Here is a 19,471-nt window from a genome sequence, read left to right on the forward strand (position 1 = left end):
GGACACCGGGAGGGCTCTTACCTGCCTCCTCGGTGTCCGATCGACGAATGACTGCTCCGTGCCTGAGATCCAGGCAGGAGCAGTCAAGCGCCGATAATGCTGATCACAGGCGTGTTAATACACGCCTGTGATCAGGATGAGAGATCAGTGTGTGCAGTGTTATAGGTCCCTATGGGACCTATAACACTGCAAAAAAAAAGTTAAAAAAAGTGTTAATAAAGGTCATTTAACCCCTTCCCTAATAAAAGTTTGAATCACCCCCCTTTTCCCATAAAAAAAATAAAACAGTGTAAAAAAAAAAAAAAATAAACATATGTGGTATCGCCGCGTGCGTAAATGTCCGAACTATAAAAATATATCATTAATTAAGCCGTACGGTCAATGGCGTACGCGCAAAAAAATTCCAAAGTCCAAAAAAGCGTATTTTGGTAACTTTTTATAACATTAAAAAATGAATAAAAAGTGATCAAAACAAAAATCATACCAATAAAAACGTCAGATCACGGCGCAAAAAATGAGTCCTCATACCACCCCATACGTGGAAAAATTAAAAAGTTATAGGGGTCAGAAGATGACATTTTTAAACGTATAAATTTTCCTGCATGTAGTTATGATTTTTTCCAGAAGTGCGACAAAATCAAACCTATATAAGTAGGGTATCATTTTAACCGTATGGACCTACAGAATAATGATAAGGTGTAATTTTTACCGAAATATGCACTGCGTAGAAACGGAAGCCCCCAAAAGTTACAAAATGGCTTATTTTTTTCCATTTTGTCGCACAATGATTTTTTTTTCCGTTTCGCCGTGCATTTTTGGGTAAAATGACTAATGTCACTGCAAAGTAGAATTGGCGACGCAAAAAATAAGCCATAATATGGATTTTTAGGTGGAAAATTGAAAGGGTTATGATTTTTAAAAGGTAAGGAGGAAAAAATGAAAGTGCAAAAACGGAAAAACCCTGAGTCCTTAAGGGGTTAAATACCATGGAAAAAAAATTGTAGGGAATTAAAACCCACAAAGAAACCTACACAACACTCTTAGTAAAAATCATGGCCATTGTGTTTAGAATTAGTTTGTCATTGAAATCAGGGATAGAATAGTATTCTCAAGTAATGGATGGAATGGATTTGGAACCATCCATACACCTATGTGCTGGAAAACAAATATACCCGATCTTCAATAGGGTAGTATTCTCACCCTATGTGTGATAAGAGAAATATCTTCTTGCCTATATATATAAAAATGCAGAAAAATGTAATAATATGGAAGACAGAAAATAAATAAATATAACTATGAAAATAAAAATGTAAATAAAAATTTTAATATAAAAATTAATAATAATTAAAGATAATAGTAAAAATAAATAAAAAAATTAAAATAAAAAAACAGATGCACAAGGTGATCTAGGTCTAAATGACCGTTTAGAGCATCTTTATTTGGTGTTCCGCTTCCTCCTAACCTCGTTGTCCCGCTACCTTTTTCTATGTCTGCCTTTATTTGGTGTAGCATAAGTTACTCTCTGGATTTTCAGTAGAAACTTCAACGTGTTCCAAACCATATGATTTTGTTTTGTTGTTGTTTTTGTTTTTAATGCTTGTTGCCTGGTTTGTTGCGCCTTCCTCCGTGACATCAGAGGCATGTCTTATGAAGCGCCATGTGAGGCGCGCAATAGCTATCACATCCATGGCTCCTGCTTGACTGCTGTCCGGCATCCCGCCGAAGCATTTTTTATGCACCTGCAATAAAGAAGATATACTTGCACTGTCAATAACCTTGAGTGCCTCCTGTTTCTCTTTCTTCATGGTTTATATGCTGGATTTATGTGGAAGAGCACCATGGTAAGGTGCCAAGTGTCCCATACACCTGTGATACCGCTCGAGCTCTGTTACAGTCTAAGACCCGGAGTGTCCCTATAGCCTGTGCCAGCTTCTGTGTCTTTGTGCTTGTTGTATCTTCTGATGATCTTCGATCTTTCACTCCTCGTTCAAAGATGGATTCACATGCAGCAGATTCTGATGCAAAAAGTTCTTAATCTGTCCTATCTAAATGGAACTTAACGGTGACCCTTTGAAACAGCAACTGGCTGATCCATCATTTCGTTGTGTTGAACAGAAAAGCAGTATGCGCTGAACAGTGGCAACTGGAAACAGTTTAGATGGCAGAAGTGGGGGAACAGGATGTGGTCCATTGCAAGCCCTTCTCCGAAAGGAGAGATGCCCCCCAACAAACCTTCCCCTTCCCCTCTGGGCCAGAAGGCACCTGCAAGGTTCCAGCGGTGGGGGAACAGGGCTGGTCAGAATAAGTTCTTTTTATTTTTTAGCCTGCCTTGAATTAAATAAATTAAATAAAATCAGCGGCTGACACATCCTGGACTGGACTGTCTACATTAGAAAATTACATTCTGCAGAATTGTTTTCACACTGTTCTCCTGTAGAAGGCTGGGTGTGATTGGGGTGCTTTGATGGGGATTTGGAAAGGGCTGAGGCATAAGTTAACAAAAAAGAATTGTGCATGCCATCTAGTATATGACAATATTATTTTTGGGTTGGCGATAGTCATGTCACTATTATCTTTGCAGTACAGCATTTGGGCACATTGGACTGCAAACTGCAGAGATGAGTAATGGCTGGAAGAAGCATTCATGGCGGTCTGCCCCGAATTATGACGTTGACTCACTGGATATGATTGTTGTGCTATGTTATATTTGCATGTATAGTCTATAATACTGAATTTAATCTAACAGGTAATGTCCTAGCAGCATCTTGGATAACTTACACACCATTCCCCCAATGTCCTGTCACAACTCAGTACCAAGTAGATCTCAAGACCCTGCAAAGTTACAACAGTAGATCACGAATTATCTAGGATTTCCTGCCCCTGAATTAGTATAGCTTTAAAATTATTGCTATAATGGGAAAATATGTTGTCTCATCAAAGTACCATCATTTTATACAGAGTGACTACAGGTCAATAAAACAGACTTCTAGGGACTCTATGCACCTCCATTAAAGGAACTTATTTACGTTGTTGTCATATGCATTGGTCACTCAAGTTATCCAACACTCATGAAAAAGAAACTGCTCCTGATGCTAAGCCACACTATATAGTGCACCTTACTATTAGGTTATGTTCACACAATGGAATGTCATCACGGAGAATCTTAGTGCGGACATTCTGGAGAGTGCGGGCGCTGGCATAATCTGCTGGCGCTAGGACCGCACAGGAATGTGCCTTCTCATAGACGGCTATGCATTCCGTGCCGTCTCCACATAAAAAATGAACGTGTTCATTCTTAGTGCGGACATAGAAAAAGGAATTTCCATGCCAAAATATCTAGCATGGAAATTCCACCTGTGTACAGAGCAGAAGAATCCTGTTGAATTCAATGGGACTCTGCTGCATCGGAATCTCTGTACCGAATTCCAATGTGGAAACGGACACGGAAATTCTGCCATGTGAACCTAGCCTTAGAGTCACCACAAAGATTTCCTGAAGAAAACGTTTTAAACTAGAAATGTATTGCCATATGTTAAAAACCTATAACATTTTGCAACAATTTACAATGACAGTAAAAACAAAACAAAAAAAGAAATCTGAAAACATTTACAGTACATTTTTAGTATTTGGGACTTTACCAAACCACAGTGGGAGCCTTTATTTCTAATTATAAAAGAATTAGGATAATGGTAGAGTTTCCCAGGAGTGGTCAACCTGCCAAAATGATTCATTCATAGAAAGCAACAAATCTACGTTCAGGAAGTTACAAGTCATCAAAATAAACTGCAAATCTCTCAAGTGGAATGTGATTTCAATGCCAGACCACTTATTACTCAGTGCTCGCCTGTTAATGTGAGTCTTTACGATGGTCTAAAACACCTTCACAGACATACAGTACCTTTAGGCTATGTTCACACTATTGATTGATTCTTCAGCAGCAGATTCCCATTGATTTCAATGGGGTTGTGCTGCACTGTTCACATAGCAATTCTTCCGCACCGCAAATGTTTTTCGCGGAAATTCAAATTTCAATAGATATGTCTATTCTTTCTCCGGACTATGTGCAGAAATGCACTGCACTCTATGAGACGGTGCTCTTCCAAGCAGTTCTAGTGCCAGCATGTTCTGCCAACGCTCTGCTGTTAGGGGAATGTCCGCATGGAGATTTTCCATGCGGATATTCCCAAGTGTGAACATAGCCTTAGATTTTCACATTTCTGCCAGTCGAACAAATTAGCATTTTTTAATATGCATATGAGCAGCAAGTGCCCAAAGGGCAGGGCCTATCACCTGAAGTGCCCAGCATTTCCATCTTCTATCCTTGCCTCCTCTTGCATTTAATTGTGCTGTCTTTGCTCTTCCCTTCAGGCTGTGAAATCTCGTGAATTAGCTAGCAATAGGGGAATGGCACATGCCCAGTGATCCTCTGCTCTCCCCTGGTGACATGTACTGCCCATGTTCAGTACATCACTGAAGCCACCAGAAGAGAGCAGAGGAATGATATTGGATAGAAACGCTGGGCACTTGAGGCAATTGTCTCTGCTCTGTGGCCATTTGCTGTCCATTTGCCTATATGAAAAGGCAAGCAGAACACGACAAATCTAAAGGTATGGTTGTAAAGCTGCTTTTATCCCATACCTCACTGTGATTATTTACACTATGTGAAACCATCTAACATTTTCCCTTTAACACAGATACACTCTATAATGGGTGGCCTGGCAATAAAAAGTTTAGGTAGTCTCTCTGCTGCCTTAGCAATAAAGTTGGTTTTGGGTGCACCTTGCTATGATGATAGATGAATTTACTACTTCTGTCATGCCTTCAACATTATTTAAGCCTTGTAATTCACATGATTGTATTAAAGGACATCTATAGTGCAAAATAACTTATCTCCTATCCGAAGGATAGGGGATAAGTTATAGATCGCGGGGGGTCCGAGCGCTGGGGCCCCCCTCTATCTCCAGTACGGGTCCGCAGCAATGTACAGGAAAGGGGGCATTCCGTCCCCGCATGACGCGGTGGCCGACACGCCCCCTCCATGTACCCCATAGAGATACATGGAGGGGGCGTGTCTGCCGTGGCTTTCTGCTGGGGATGAAACTTCACTTCCTGCAGACTGCCGCGGCCCCATCCAGGAGATCCCGGGGGGCCCCAGCGCTCGACCCCCTGCGATCTATAACTTATCCCCATCCTTTGGATAGGGGATAAGTTATTTTGCGCTGGAGTACTCCTTTAATACTGTGTAATTTACTGTTCATGTTGTACCAGCACCATCTAGTGGCCAGTTACATATATATATATATATATCTTAGAACAAGTGTGTTCCAGTTCAGCCACCATAGTTTGCACCTATGAACTCTGGTGACATCATCAGCTAGTATAGCAGCCATCTTCTTTCCATCTCTCTTATTTTACAGCAAGCTCAGCTAGAGGTGACACACGGCTAGTGCATCTTCCCTCATTCTAGTTTATGGTCTTATCGCTGGTGTGTGCACTATTACCTGATGTAGTTTGCATCTTTATGCATAGTGATGTGTTTTTATGTTGCTCTGTTATTACAGTCTATAGTTAGCAGCTAGGGACCATACTTCTCATGCAGATAGGATAGCATGCTGCTTAGTATATATGTGCGTATACTCTTATAGATGCTTATCTTGTATAACTTACATGTTGTGCGCATTTCTTGTATTTGCATTGCTATGTACAGTAATGTCTTATATGCATTGCCACATGTCAGTGTACATTAGTAAGTGTATTCGTTTTTCTGTTCTGCAGTTTTACCACACACATTCACGTATTTCCTTGCACTAAAAGTTGAAGTTGGACGTTGCCCCTTTGTCAATGCATTGAATAAAATCAGGTTTATACTGCCTGTCAATCTATGTACCCTCACACATAGGGAGGACAGAACAACTTCAATCTATACAATGGGGGGGATTTATCAAAGGATTTATGTGGGGTTTTTTTTAACATAACTTTGGCGCAATGTCTTTTTGGCGCATTTTTTCCACTGTCATTTTTACAACTTTATCAAAATCACACGGTCCTGTGTGTGATTTTAACTTTAGTCAGTAATTAATCATTTGTGCCAATCGATCTTTGTCGCAATTTTTTTTTGGCACAAATCACCGCCAAGAAATTTTGCACATGGAAAACACACATAGTAATGTCAGAAAATGTAAAGGCATCAAAATACCTAAAAAAAAAAAAAAAAAAAAAAAAAAAAAAAAAAAATTTGTGAAAGCAGCGACACCTCCGGGGCTGCTCAATACTATCCTGCGACATAGTTGTCTCTGAGGAACCTTCACCCTCCGTTGAGCCAGCATTGGACATGGCCACACAGGTTCAGGAAAGGTAAAGCACTAAAACAGTGGTCTCCAACCTGAGGACCTCCAGATGTTACAAAACTACAACTCCCAGCATGCCCGGACAGCCAACGGCTGTCCGGGCATGCTGGGAATTGTAGTTTTGCAACATCTGGAGGTCCGCAGGTTGAAGACCACTGCACTAAAGTAAATAAAAAAAAAAATACTCAAGTTGAAAATAAAATCCATTTCACATGGCGGCTATAAACCCCACAAAAGAAAATAACTCATGTCGCTTGCTGATATACTGCAGGAGGGACTTCGAAATGGCTGCTCTACAGGGTAAAATACGCGTCCTCTGTGGTGGTAAGTTCTGTGTAAAAGGCGCTGTGAACAGCTGATTTCAACATTTGAGCCAAAATTACTAACAACTTGCACCAAATGATAAATTTGGTGCATGACCACAAAAACCAAAGTGAAAAAAAAAGGGTAAAAAGAAACTTTCAACAGGCAAAATTGATAAATACCCCCCTTAAAGGTCCCCTTTTGCAGAAGCCCCATTTTGCGCAAGTTTGCAACTTTTTGCTAGTTTATGCTGAGCTCACCAAGTGGGTGAAGCTTGACAAAATGGGCATGGTTTATGGAAAGTAGTCATTGGCCCCCACCATAGTTATTAAAACTTACCCCTGAAATTGTACCTGAAATCTACCCCAGCTCCTGGTTTGCGTAGAGATCAGTCTGAGGCACACGGACAGCCCCAGTTGCAGCTAAAAGGCCTGCGCACCTCTTCATAAATTAGAAGCAGAGTACTCCAGTGCAGATGAGCTAAAGACCTGTAAATCTGCCCCAATATTTTTTAATCCTAATTTTTGTGCAGATAAATTATATCTTTACAATTATATCTAACAAAAACCTTTAAATATTGTCTGGTAGTTGCTGGTTCCACATGTACAGTAGGACCCACAGCTATATCATGTGGTTATTGTATAAATGTCTAAGGCTGGGTTCAGACTACGTTTTGTAACTACGGTTCCCGTATACGGCTGGGAGGAAGGGGGCGGGGCTTAATCGCGGCGCCCGCACTCAGCCGTATAGGGGAACCGTATTTAATGCATGTTTATGAGCCGACCGGAGTGAACCGTTTCCAGCCGCTGCGTTTCCAGCCGTATGCGGTTTCCCGACCGCAGGCAAAAACGTGGTCGACCGCGTTTTTGTCTACGGTCGGGAAACCGCATACGGCCGAAAAAGCAGCCAACCGGAGGCTGCGGTTCACTCCGGTCGGCTCATAGACATGCATTAAATACGGTTCCCCTATACGGCTGAGTGCGGGCGCCACAATTGAGCCCCGTCCCCCTCCTCCCAGCCGTATACGGGAACCGTAGTTACAAAACGTAGTGTAAACCTAGCCCAAGATGGGAATACAAGTTTAATATAATAATCTGCCTGTATCTACCACTAAGAGGAGCATAGTAGGTTATGGCATTTAGTTGGATGGGAGCTGCACAGATCTGTAAGCAGTAAACCCCTTAGTGGCAGTAGCAGGTAGCCAGAATTGTATTCTTTACTTCTATGGCTGCGGAGAGATCATTGTGCTGTAAGGACACTGAGAATGTCTACGGTGACAAGCGATTTATCACTACCCTATCACTAAGGTTTTGTCTCCAGCCAGCTTCACACATGCATTACTTTACTCTGCATAATACATATAGGATAGTCTTACAATATCCACATAAACCAAGGCAATATTCTGCTGCAGTGACAAGGAGGAGTAATATAAGGTCATCCACGACCACTGCTAGAACATAAGCCATGAACGTTATGTAAAGCTGCATCACCGCATAGAAAGCTGACATCTGGCATCTCAGATCTAGAATCAATCACATCTCAAGACAGTATCTTCTGCAGTAGCTTCCGGCTATGATGTGAATGGTATGGTGCATGACCCATGTCTGGGCTGTCTCTACTGATAGTACCAGCACATCATGCAGCGCAGGCAGCAGTATCATGATAAGATGTGTGATCAGTGCATGAAGGAGGTACAAGCTGTTACATAAGGTGGCTTGGATGATAATGAGCAATGCAAGAACTAGAAATAAACAGCATGGGATGTATGAAGCCATGGAAATATGCATGATACACAACATCATCATCACCTGTCATCTGTTGGGCTCTGGCTGAGCTCTGACCATCTACATCCTCCATACTGCAGCTGTGTCACAGAGGATGGGAGATGCAGGGGAGACACAGGGGACTGGGCTCTAAAGCACAATGATGCGGTGTGATGTGTCTCAGTTATAAACGGACACGATGGATGGGGGGGTTATGATAGGGGGACACAGGTGCAGTGGGAAGAGATGATGACACACAGCAGCCCATATACAGACATGGTACGGAGACGAGAGACTGACTGGGGAAAAGACAGCAGATCTAGGGAGGAGTCATGGAGCAGGGAGGAGAGATGCAGGTGATGGGTGCTGCCTCTCACTCCGGATTTCTCTCCTTGTTTCCTTATAAGATCTGAGAATGATTGGGGCCCTGATCACTTCTGTAACCTTTATTTCTAGCTATCTATCATCTGGTTATTCATCTTGGATTTATCTAGCTATATATATGTAATCTATCTATATATCTATTTAGAATCTATTATCCATCTATCTATCAGAGGCATAACTTGTAGCTTCCGGGCCCTTATGCAAAATCTGCTATGGGGCCCTATGTACCAATTAAAATACTGGTCTCTTGTCAGTGTGCATTGGGGCCCACTTAGGCACGAGGGCCCCGATGGGACTGCTACCTCTATAGCTATGCCCTTGCTATCTATCTATCTATATTCATCATCTATTTTTTATCTCTTTATTTATTCATCCATCCATGATATATTGATCTGTCTGTCTGTCATCTATTTATTACTTATCATCTATCTGTCTATCATCTATCTATCTATCTATATATATATATATATATATATCCATCCATAAGCTACCAATCTGTCTATGATCTGTCTGCATGTGCATCATCTATTTATTATTTGTCATCTTTGTAACTGTCTATTTTCTTCTGTAACTGAAGGCTACTTTTCCGCAGGCAAGAAATATGTTTAACCCAAATACAAAGCACACAGACACACACCTATTTGTCATCTGTCCATATATCTAATATCTACTGTATCTACCCATCTAATATATATATATATACTAGCTGAATACCCGGCGTTGCTCGGTTTTTCCTTCCTAATCCTTGTTGGAGATGAAAATAAACAAAGAAGGAAGCTTTTGACTTCATATCCCATCCTTATATATTGTTGTCGTATCCCAACCCCATATCCCGTCCTCATATCCCGACCTCCTATCCCATCATCATATCTCGACCTCACATCCCGTACTCCTATCCCGACCTCCTATCCCGACCTCCTATCCCGTCCTCATATCTCGATCTCCTATCCCGACCTCCTATCCTGGTCCTCCTATCCCGGTCCTCCTATCTCGACTTCCTATCCCGTCCTCCTATCCCGTCCTCCTATCCCGTCCTCCTATCCCGTCCTCCTATCCCGTCCTCATATCCTGTCCTCCTATCCCGGTCCTCCTATTTCGACCTCCTATCCTGACCTCCTATCCCGACCTCCTATCTCGACCTCCTATCCCGGTCCTCCTATCCCGACCTCCTATCCCGTCCTCCTATCCTGACCTCCTATCCCGACCCGTAATATGTGTACCAGGTATTGAAATATCTGCAGCCGTACGGAAGCTATGTGAGAACATACATTTCCCATTGATTTGCAACCCCGACCCTCACAAATGGGGGTAGTTAAAGGTTAAATGAACTATCCTATATTTTAAGTGGACATATAAGTAACATGTGACCAAGTATTATCGAAATATACCCAGAAGTTTGGAAGTTATGCAGTAACATATATTTCTCATAGACTTGTATGGGACTTTAAACATAAACCCCGCCCCTGGCAAATGGGGGCGAGTAAGGGTTAAATCACCTATCCTATGTTTTTTGTTGACATATAAGTAACATGTGTGCCAAGTTTCATGTTAATATCTTCAGCTGTTTGGACGTGATGCTGGAACATACACACACACATACACAAATACATACACACGTTGAGTTTTATATATATATAGATATACACATAAGCAAGAGAATACAGCAGCACACTGCTAGCACAAAGATACAGATAAAACATGAAATGCTATATTGCCACAATGCAAAAAATGAGGTACTTTGCTCATCACTTGGCCAAATAGTTTGGACCATTCCACCACGATAAGGTGACCTCATTGGGACGGACCCTACACTGTTAATGTGCCTCTGTGCAATCAGTTACCAGGCTTGTAAGATCTGGAACATCCAGCACCTTATAAGATTGGTGGGGTGCAGGAGCCAACATGGAGGTAGCCATTCCCCCATATGTATAACACAAAAAAGGATAAGTTGGCCATCACATACTGATACCAAACTACTGCATGGACCCGGCATACAGGTGCATGCTGCTAGGGTAAATATACACAAGCAGGAGAATACAGCAGCAAACTGCTAGCACAAAGATACAGATATAACATGAAATGCTATATTGCTAAAATGTAGGTACTTTGCTCATCATTTGGCCAAATAGTTTGGAGCATCCCACCCAATGAGGTCACCTTATCGTGGTGGGATGGTCCAAACTATTTGGCCAAATGATGAGCAAAGTACCTCAATTTCATCATTTTTTGCATTGTAGCAATATAGCATTTAATGTTTTATCTGTATCTTTGTGCTAGCAGTGTGCTGCTGTATTCTCCTGCTTGTGTATATTTAGCCTAGCAGCGTGCACCTGCCGGGTCCATGCAGTAGTTTGGTATCAGTATGTGCTGGCCAACTTAATATATATATATATATATATATATATATATATATATATATATATATATTATCAGAATGGTGACTCAGTGCTGGATTCCTAGTTTCAAATCGCACCAAGGACAACATCTGCAATGAGTTTGTATGTTCTCCCTGCATTTGGGTAGGTGATTTTTTGATTCTGAATCACAATGGGGACAAGTACTATTTGAGTATACAGCGCTGCGGAATCTGTGTATACTATATGAATAAAGAATTATTATTATATATTTATCTATCTAAGGCTGCATTCGCATCATGTTTTTGGCAAAATGTATACCTTGGCAACATGTCAAAAGAGCTTGATGACATATTCAGAGATGTGTTTTCGGCTTCCCCATTGACATTACTGGGTCAAATGTTGTCTAAGGGTGGGTTCACACTACGTTTTGTCCCATACGGGAGCGCATACGGCAGGAGGGAGCTAAAAGCTCGCGCTCCCGTATGTAACCGTATGCGCTCCCGTATGCCATTCACTTCAATGAGCCGACCGGAGTGAAACGTTCGGTCCGGTCGGCTCATTTTTGCGCCGTATGCGCTTTTACAACCGGACCTAAAACCGTGGTTGACCATTCCACTGGACCACTTGAGCAACCTCTGGGTGGGAAGGAGTGAATTGTAGTTTTGCAGCAGCTGGAGGCACACTTAGAAAACACTGGTCTATTGATTACAGGACAGCATCAAGGTCAGCACACCTGTGGTTCAATGGGTGGGGTGGCTGATATGTGGAAGCGAGAAAAGTGACCTCACACTTACAAACAAGGAATTCTGGAACATGTAGTTGGAGAGTGGGAACTTCAACAGGAAATAGCCATTTCAGAAAAAGATATCAGCAGCGTTATAGTGGAAGCGCAACACATCACAGGATTCCGTTGGTTGCCATGGCAACAGGAGGCCATCTGATGACTTCCTGTCTGCCAAGTATGGCAGCCTGTAGGGTCGAGCCGCACAGGCTAAATGTCAGTGTATACTGACAGTTATACAGTGCTGCAGTACATATGTACTGCACCATAGTATAACCTTTAAAAAGTAAAAATAAAATGTTTTTCAATAAATTAATAAAGTGTAAAAAAAAAATGCCCCTTTCCCAATGACATCCTATATTATCACAAAAAAAATCCCCAAACCTGTACATAATAGGCATTGCCATGTTTCTTGCCACAAAAAATGCCTTATGTCTGCTCCCAGTCCTGCCAGTCAAAACCCTATGGCTCCTCCGATACCAGGTCTCCCCAAGGCCTATCTGGACTATGCTGATGTTTTTTGCAAAAAACAAGCAGAGACTTTGCCTCCTCACAGGCCTTATGACTGTCCTATTGATCTCCTCCCTGGTACTACTCCACCCCGGGGCAGAATCTATCCTCTGTCTGCTCCGGAAACACAAGCCATGACGGAGTACATCCAAGAGAATTTAAAAAGGGGATTTATCTGCAAGTCTTCCTCCCCTGCCGGAGCAGGGTTCTTCTTTGTCTCCAAAAAAGATGGTTCCTTACAACCATGCATTGATTACCGCGGTCTTAATAAAATCACTATAAAAAAACGCTATCCCCTGCCTCTTATCTCGGAACTCTTTGACCGCCTACGTGGCGCCAACATCTTTACCAAATTGGATTTAAGAGGTGCATATAATCTCATCCGCATCAGGGAAGGGGACGAGTGGAAGACTGCGTTTAACACCAGAGATGGACACTTTGAATGTCTGGTTATGCCCTTTGGGCTTTGCAACGCCCCTGCCGTCTTCCAGGACTTTGTAAATGAAATTTTTCATGATTTATTATATACCTGTGTTTTGGTCTACCTGGACGATATTTTGATTTTTTCTTCTAACCTAGAAGAACACAGCCGGCATGTCCGCATGGTTCTTCAGAGACTCCGGGACAATCAGTTATATGCCAAGATGGAGAAATGTCTCTTTGAATGTCAATCACTTCCCTTCCTAGGATATTTAGTCTCTGGCCAGGGACTCCAAATGGACCTGGACAAACTATCAGCCGTGTTGGATTGGCCACGCCCCTCCGGACTCCGAGCTATCCAACGTTTCTTGGGGTTTGCCAATTACTACAGACAATTTATTCCACATTTTTCCACCATTGTGGTTCCAATTGTGGCCCTAACCAAGAAAAACGCCAACCCTAAGTCCTGGCCTCCTCAAGCGGAAGAGGCGTTCAACCGTCTCAAAACTGCCTTTTCTTCTGCTCCCGTACTCTCCAGACCTGATCCATCTAAACCCTTCTCACTGGAGGTAGACGCCTCCTTGGTGGGAGCTGGAGCTGTACTCCTACAGAAAAATTCTTTCGGACATGGTGTTACTTGTGGTTTCTTTTCTAGGACCTTCTCTCCGGCGGAGAAAAACTACTCCATTGGTGATCGAGAACTACTGGCCATAAAACTGGCCCTCGAGGAATGGAGGCACCTGCTGGAGGGGTCCAAATACCCAGTTATTATATACACTGATCACAAGAATCTCTCTTATCTTCTGTCTGCCCAACGGCTGAACCCTCGCCAGGCTAGGTGGTCGTTGTTCTTTGCCCGTTTTAACTTTGAGATTCATTTTCGCCCCGCTGACAAGAACATTAGGGCTGACGCCCTCTCTCGTTCCTCGGATGCCTCTGAAATGGAAGCCTCCCTGCAACACATTATTCCTCCTGACTGTCTGATCTCTGCTTCCCCAGCTTCCATCAGACAAACTCCTCCTGGAAAGACCTTCGTCCCTCCACGCCAGTGCCTCAGGATTCTCAGGTGGGGACACTCCTCACATCTCGCCGGCCATGCTGGCGTCAAAAAATCCGTCCAGCTCATCTCTCGTTTTTATTGGTGGCCTACCCTGGAAGCAGATGTTGCTGATTTTGTTCGGGCTTGTACAGTCTGTGCCCGGGACAAGACTCCTCGCCAGAAGCCTGCGGGTCTCCTTCATCCTCTGCCTGTTCCTGAGCTACCATGGTCTCAGATTGCTATGGACTTTATTACAGACTTACCTTTATCCCATGGCAACACAGTTATTTGGGTGGTCGTTGATCGTTTCTCCAAGATGGCACATTTTATTCCTCTTCCAGGTCTTCCTTCTGCGCCACAGTTGGCGAAACAATTTTTTGTGCACATTTTTCGCCTTCACGGGCTTGCTACGCATATCGTCTCGGATAGAGGCGTTCAATTTGTGTCGAAATTCTGGAGGGCCCTCTGTAATCAGCTTAAAATCAAATTAAACTTCTCGTCTTCCTATCATCCCCAATCCAATGGGCAAGTGGAGAGAGTTAATCAGGTTCTTGGTGACTATTTGCGACATTTTGTTTCCTCCCGCCAGGATGACTGGGCCGATCTTCTACCATGGGCCGAATTCTCGTACAATTTCAAAGTCTCTGAGTCCTCCGCTAAATCCCCATTCTTTGTGGTGTACGGCCGTCACCCTCTTCCCCCCCCCCCTCCCCACTCCCACGACTTCTGGTTTGCCCGCTGTTGATGAGGTGACTCGGGACTTCTCCACCATCTGGAAAGAGACTCAAAAATCTCTCATACAGGCCTCATCCCGGATGAAGAAACATGCCGACAAAAAAAGAAGCACTCCTCCTGTCTTTTCTCCTGGAGACAAAGTGTGGCTCTCTGCCAAGTATATCCGCTTTCGTGTCCCCAGTTATAAACTGGGACCACGTTATCTTGGACCTTTTAAAATCAAATGCCAAATCAACCCTGTCTCCTACAAACTCCTTCTTCCTCCTTCTCTCCGTATTCCCAATGCTTTTCATGTCTCTCTCCTTAAACCACTTATCCTTAACCGCTTCTCTCCTAAGGTTGCTGCTCCTACTCCTGTCTCCGGGTCCTCTGACATCTTCTCGGTTAAAGAAATTCTGGCATCCAAGACGGTCAGAGGTAAAAAAAAAAAATTCTTGTAGATTGGGAGAATTGCGGTCCGGAGGAGAGGTCATGGGAACCCGAGGACAACATCCTTGACAAGGACCTTATCTACAAATTTTCAGGTTCTAAAAAGAGGGGGAGACCCAAGGGGGGTGTACTGTTACGCCGAGCGCTCCGGGTCCCCGCTCCTCCCCGGAGTGATCACAGCGTTTTCCTGTTCGCAGCGCCCCGGTCAGACCCGCTGACCGGGTGCGCTGCGATAATGTCCCCAGCCGGAATGCGATTCGCGATGCGGGACGCGCCCGCTCGCGGTGCGCATCCCGACCCGCCTACCAGACTCGCTCCCCGTCTGTGCTGTTCCGGCACGCACGGCCCCGCTCCCTAGGGTGCGCGCGCGCCGGTTCTTTGCGATTTAAAGGGCCGGTGCGCCACTGATTGGCACATGCTTTTTAATTAGTGTGTTCACCTGTGCACTTCCCTATATTACCTCACTTCCCCTGCACTTCCTTGCCGGATCTTGTTGCCATTGTGCCAGTGAAAGCGTTCCTTGTGTATCCCTAGCCAGTGTTCCAGACCTCTTGCCGTTGCCCCTGACTACGATCCTTGCTGCTTGCCCTGACCTTCTGCTACATCCGACCTTGCTCTTGTCTCATCCCTTGTACCGCGCCTATCTCAGCAGTCAGAGAGGTTGAGCCATTGCCGGTGGATACGACCTGGTTGCTACCGCCGCTGCAAGACCATCCCGCTTTGCGGCGGGCTCTGGTGAAAACCAGTAGCAACTTAGAACCGGTCCACTGACACGGTCCACGCCAATCCCTCTCTGACACAGAGGATCCACCTCCAGCCTGCCGAATCCTGACAATAGCAAACCTCTCCTGCTCTGGACAGTTCCTGACATAGACAGAGAAGCCAGCAGAGAGCACTGTGGTCAGACTGAAAAGAAACTTAAAAAGAAAAGAACTTCCTCTGGAGCATACAGCAGCTGATAATTACTGGAAGATGAAGATTTTTTAATAGAAGTAATTTACAAACCTGTTTAACTTTCACCAGTTGATTTAAAAAAAAGAAAATTCACTGGATTACCCCTTTAAGGGGTAAAGGCACATGATGAAAGAATCACATGACCTGGAGTAAGAAAATGCAGAGGAAAATATGCCAAAAAATATATATGTATACACACTAAACTGCAAAAACTGCATCAAGAAGGAGAAAAAAGGCCGGGCAGCTTTAAAAAAAAAACATCAAATAAAGAAAACATCAAATAAAACTTGTGTCTGTTTGCAGCCTTACTGGCACATGTTTCTTTATAAGTGCAGCATTAAAAAGTGGTCTTCTATGGGTAGGTCTTCTGAAAGAAAATGACCACTATGCATAATGTATGGTGGACTGAAATTCTGTCCCACAAAATCTTGCCTGGATAAGGGGGTGTTTTGGAGAGGTTTCACAGTATAACATATATTCCAGCACAGCTAATTGATACATCAGACTATAATGTGGTTAATTTCCACAGTCCTATTTTAGTCCAGTAAGTGGCGTACAGTACTGCAGAAATCTATGTCAGCTCTTAGCTGGACATAAAGAAATGCAGTGCTGGTGAAGAAGCTCATCCCCTAACCAGACAGGCTTCTGGAGAGGACTATTGATGGCCAGGCAGGCCTTTGGAGAGGACTAGTGATGGCCAGGTAGGTTTCTGGAGAGGACTAGTGATGGCCAGACAGACTTCTGGAGAGGATTAGTGATGGCCAGGCAGGCTTCTGGAGAGGATTAATGATGACCAGGCAGGCCTTTGGAGAGGACTAGTGATGGCCAGGCAGGTTTCTGGAGAGGACTAGTGATGGCCAGGCAGGCTTCTGGAATGGACTAGTGATGACCAGACAGGCCTTTGGAGAGGACTAGTGATGGCCAGGCAGGCTTCTGGAATGGACTAGTGATGACCATACAGGCCTTTGGAGAGGATTAGTGATGGCCAGGCAGGCTTCTGGAGAGGATTAGTGATGGCCAGGCAGGTCTTTGGAGAGAACTAGTGATGGCCAGGCAGGTTTCTGGAGAGGACTAGTGATGGCCAGGCAGACTTCTGGAGAGGACTAGTGATGGCCAGGCAGGCTTCTGTAATGGACTAGTGATGACCAGGCAGGCCTTTGGAGAGGACTAGTGATGGCCAGGTAGGTTTCTGGAGAGGACTAGTGATGGCCAGGCAGGCTTCTGGAATGGACTAGTGATGACCAGGCAGGCCTTTGGAGAGGACTAGTGATGGCCAGACAGACTTCTGGAGAGGACTTGTGATGGCCAGGCAAGCTTCTGCAGAGGATTAGTGATCATTCACATTGTTTTATCATGTGTAGGTGGCAGTATAATATGCAGGAATATATGAAATTAATTGATAGAAATTGGTTAATGCTGTAGTATATAATTGAATAATAATGAGAAGAAAGATAAAATAAGGGTACATATATTATTGACAGATCTATGTTTTACACATTTAATATACAATGTTCAATATACAGGTCACCATACCCTGTCTTTATATTATTACTAAGCCTCTAATTTCTTGGGATATGTGAACTTTTGCATGCTTTTAAACCACTTTTATTTGTGTTCCTTACTATTTGTTTTATAGCAGACAGGTTTGAAAACCAAGTTTAAGCATTCTTTGTCCTGTAAAAGCTCAAATCCATCAGATACTTGTTTCCTGCGGAGCAGAGCGGTGGACTACTTTTCTTTTGTATAGAATGGGAAACTCAAAATAGGCTGTGACTAGATTTTAAATGATGTTCCATTAAAAAGGTTTACACCACTGGTGGTTTTCAAGAGCTTTATATAGCACCAAGGGCTATTTTATTTACAAAGACAACCCTGGTTATAAATATAACCTATCACTATATAACCTAATACTTACGACTGTAACTTTATATGCACTGGTTGAAATGAAGGTCAGGTACAGACTGCCTTTGGGCTTCTTCGTAAATACATTCATACATACAACGTTTTAAATGCTTGTTCAAAAAAATAATAATAATTTTGGTTTGACTATTTTATGTTGCTACATTTTTAACATATATTTTTCTGGTGTCTAGATACCATTGGAAAGCCCTTCGGGTATAAAAGGAAACTGCAACTTTTCTGGAGCTGATGGCATTTGCCAAACCTTTAATGGGGGTACACCGTTGGAAAACCATGTTTCTAAATCAACTGGTGCCAGAAAGTTAAACAGATTTGTAAATTACTTATATTTAAAAATCTTAATGCTTCCAGCACTTATCAGCTGCTACAAAGGAAGTTATTTTCTTTTTTGATTTCTTTTCTGTCTGACCACAGTGCTCTCTGCTGACACCTCTGTCCATGTCAGGAACTGTCCAGAGCAGGAGAGGTTTGCTATGGGCATTTGCTTCTTCTCTGGACAGTTCCTGACAGAGGTGTCAGCAGAGAGCACTGTGGTCAGACAGAAAGGAAATTCAAAAAGAAAATAACTTCCTCTGTAGTATAGAGCAGATGTTAAGTACTGGAAGGATTAAGATTTTTAAATAGAAGTAATTTACAAATCTGTTTAACGTTCTGGCACCAGATGAATAAAAAAAATTAAAATAAAATAGTTTTCCACCGGAGTACCCATTTAAAATAAACTTTTTATTTCTCATCAAAGTGCCAAGAAGGCGGAGCACACCTGATCCCTTGCCCTCCCTCCAAGCCCCTATTTGATGTACAGAGCCCTGTTTAGCAACCACCCTCAGGCCCAAGTAAGGAACAGTTTGCTTTTATACCCTAAGAGCTATCCAGTGGTGTTGTCAAGGAGTGTCTCTGCTTAGGCCTCAAATGTGAGTGACTGCTGCTGTTCAATTTGTGCGCTGAGTGTCGACATAAGAAAAGAGTACCAGACAAGAAAGTTTGGTACAATCTCCTTTCTCAGCCAAGGCAGAAGAAAAGAAAGTTCTGGCTTTATTAAGGAAGTACATTGTTATATATAATTATCAAAAGGGGAGGTTGTCAATCACATAAAAAATCATCTTGTCACGTCTTGATTGGTTATTCAAGTCTATACACTTATACAGGCGTAAGCATTTATTTTTAAGCATTTATTCAATCATAGTCATATGAAATTATAGGGCAGATATCCTGTCTTATTTGTAAGATTACAGATGTATCTGCTATTTTGCACCGATTGCATTTTCCTCAGAATGATTTCATTCGGACTCCTACTTGTTTCATTGTTACATTTTCCTTTTTGGAACACCATAAATCTTCTTTCTTGCTTCTCAAGTATTATCCATAGAGCAGGTTCAACTCTTGGTTACAAGCAAATAGCTAAACTGATATATCTGATAAGAATAATAATGTTTTTCTGCAGCATTTGATTAGCATTGATAACTATATCATATTTTTTTTATATATATATATATATATTGATCAGCAATCAGAATCATTGTAATCATCCC

At 42.9% G+C, this 19,471-nt stretch overlaps 1 protein-coding gene across 9 annotated transcripts in view; it reads right to left on the reverse strand.

The window, feature by feature from the left end:
- Positions 1–8,734, reverse strand: part of CCDC136 (coiled-coil domain containing 136) — a 71,294-nt gene extending 62,560 nt beyond the window's left edge. For 6 of the 9 annotated variants that reach the window (XM_056573121.1, XM_056573122.1, XM_056573126.1 and 3 more), the window contains exon 1: positions 8,459–8,733. In XM_056573121.1, the coding sequence (XP_056429096.1) occupies positions 8,459–8,507 (49 nt within the window). In that variant the 5' untranslated portion in view covers positions 8,508–8,733. Of the gene's footprint in view, positions 1–8,140; positions 8,327–8,458 lie in introns of those variants that run through there. The other 3 variants (XM_056573125.1, XM_056573123.1, XM_056573124.1) reach the window with 3 other exon arrangements.
- Positions 8,735–19,471: the final 10,737 nt, after the last annotated feature.

This window comes from Hyla sarda, chromosome 4 (assembly GCF_029499605.1).
Source record: "Hyla sarda isolate aHylSar1 chromosome 4, aHylSar1.hap1, whole genome shotgun sequence".
Lineage (NCBI taxonomy): Eukaryota > Metazoa > Chordata > Amphibia > Anura > Hylidae > Hyla > Hyla sarda.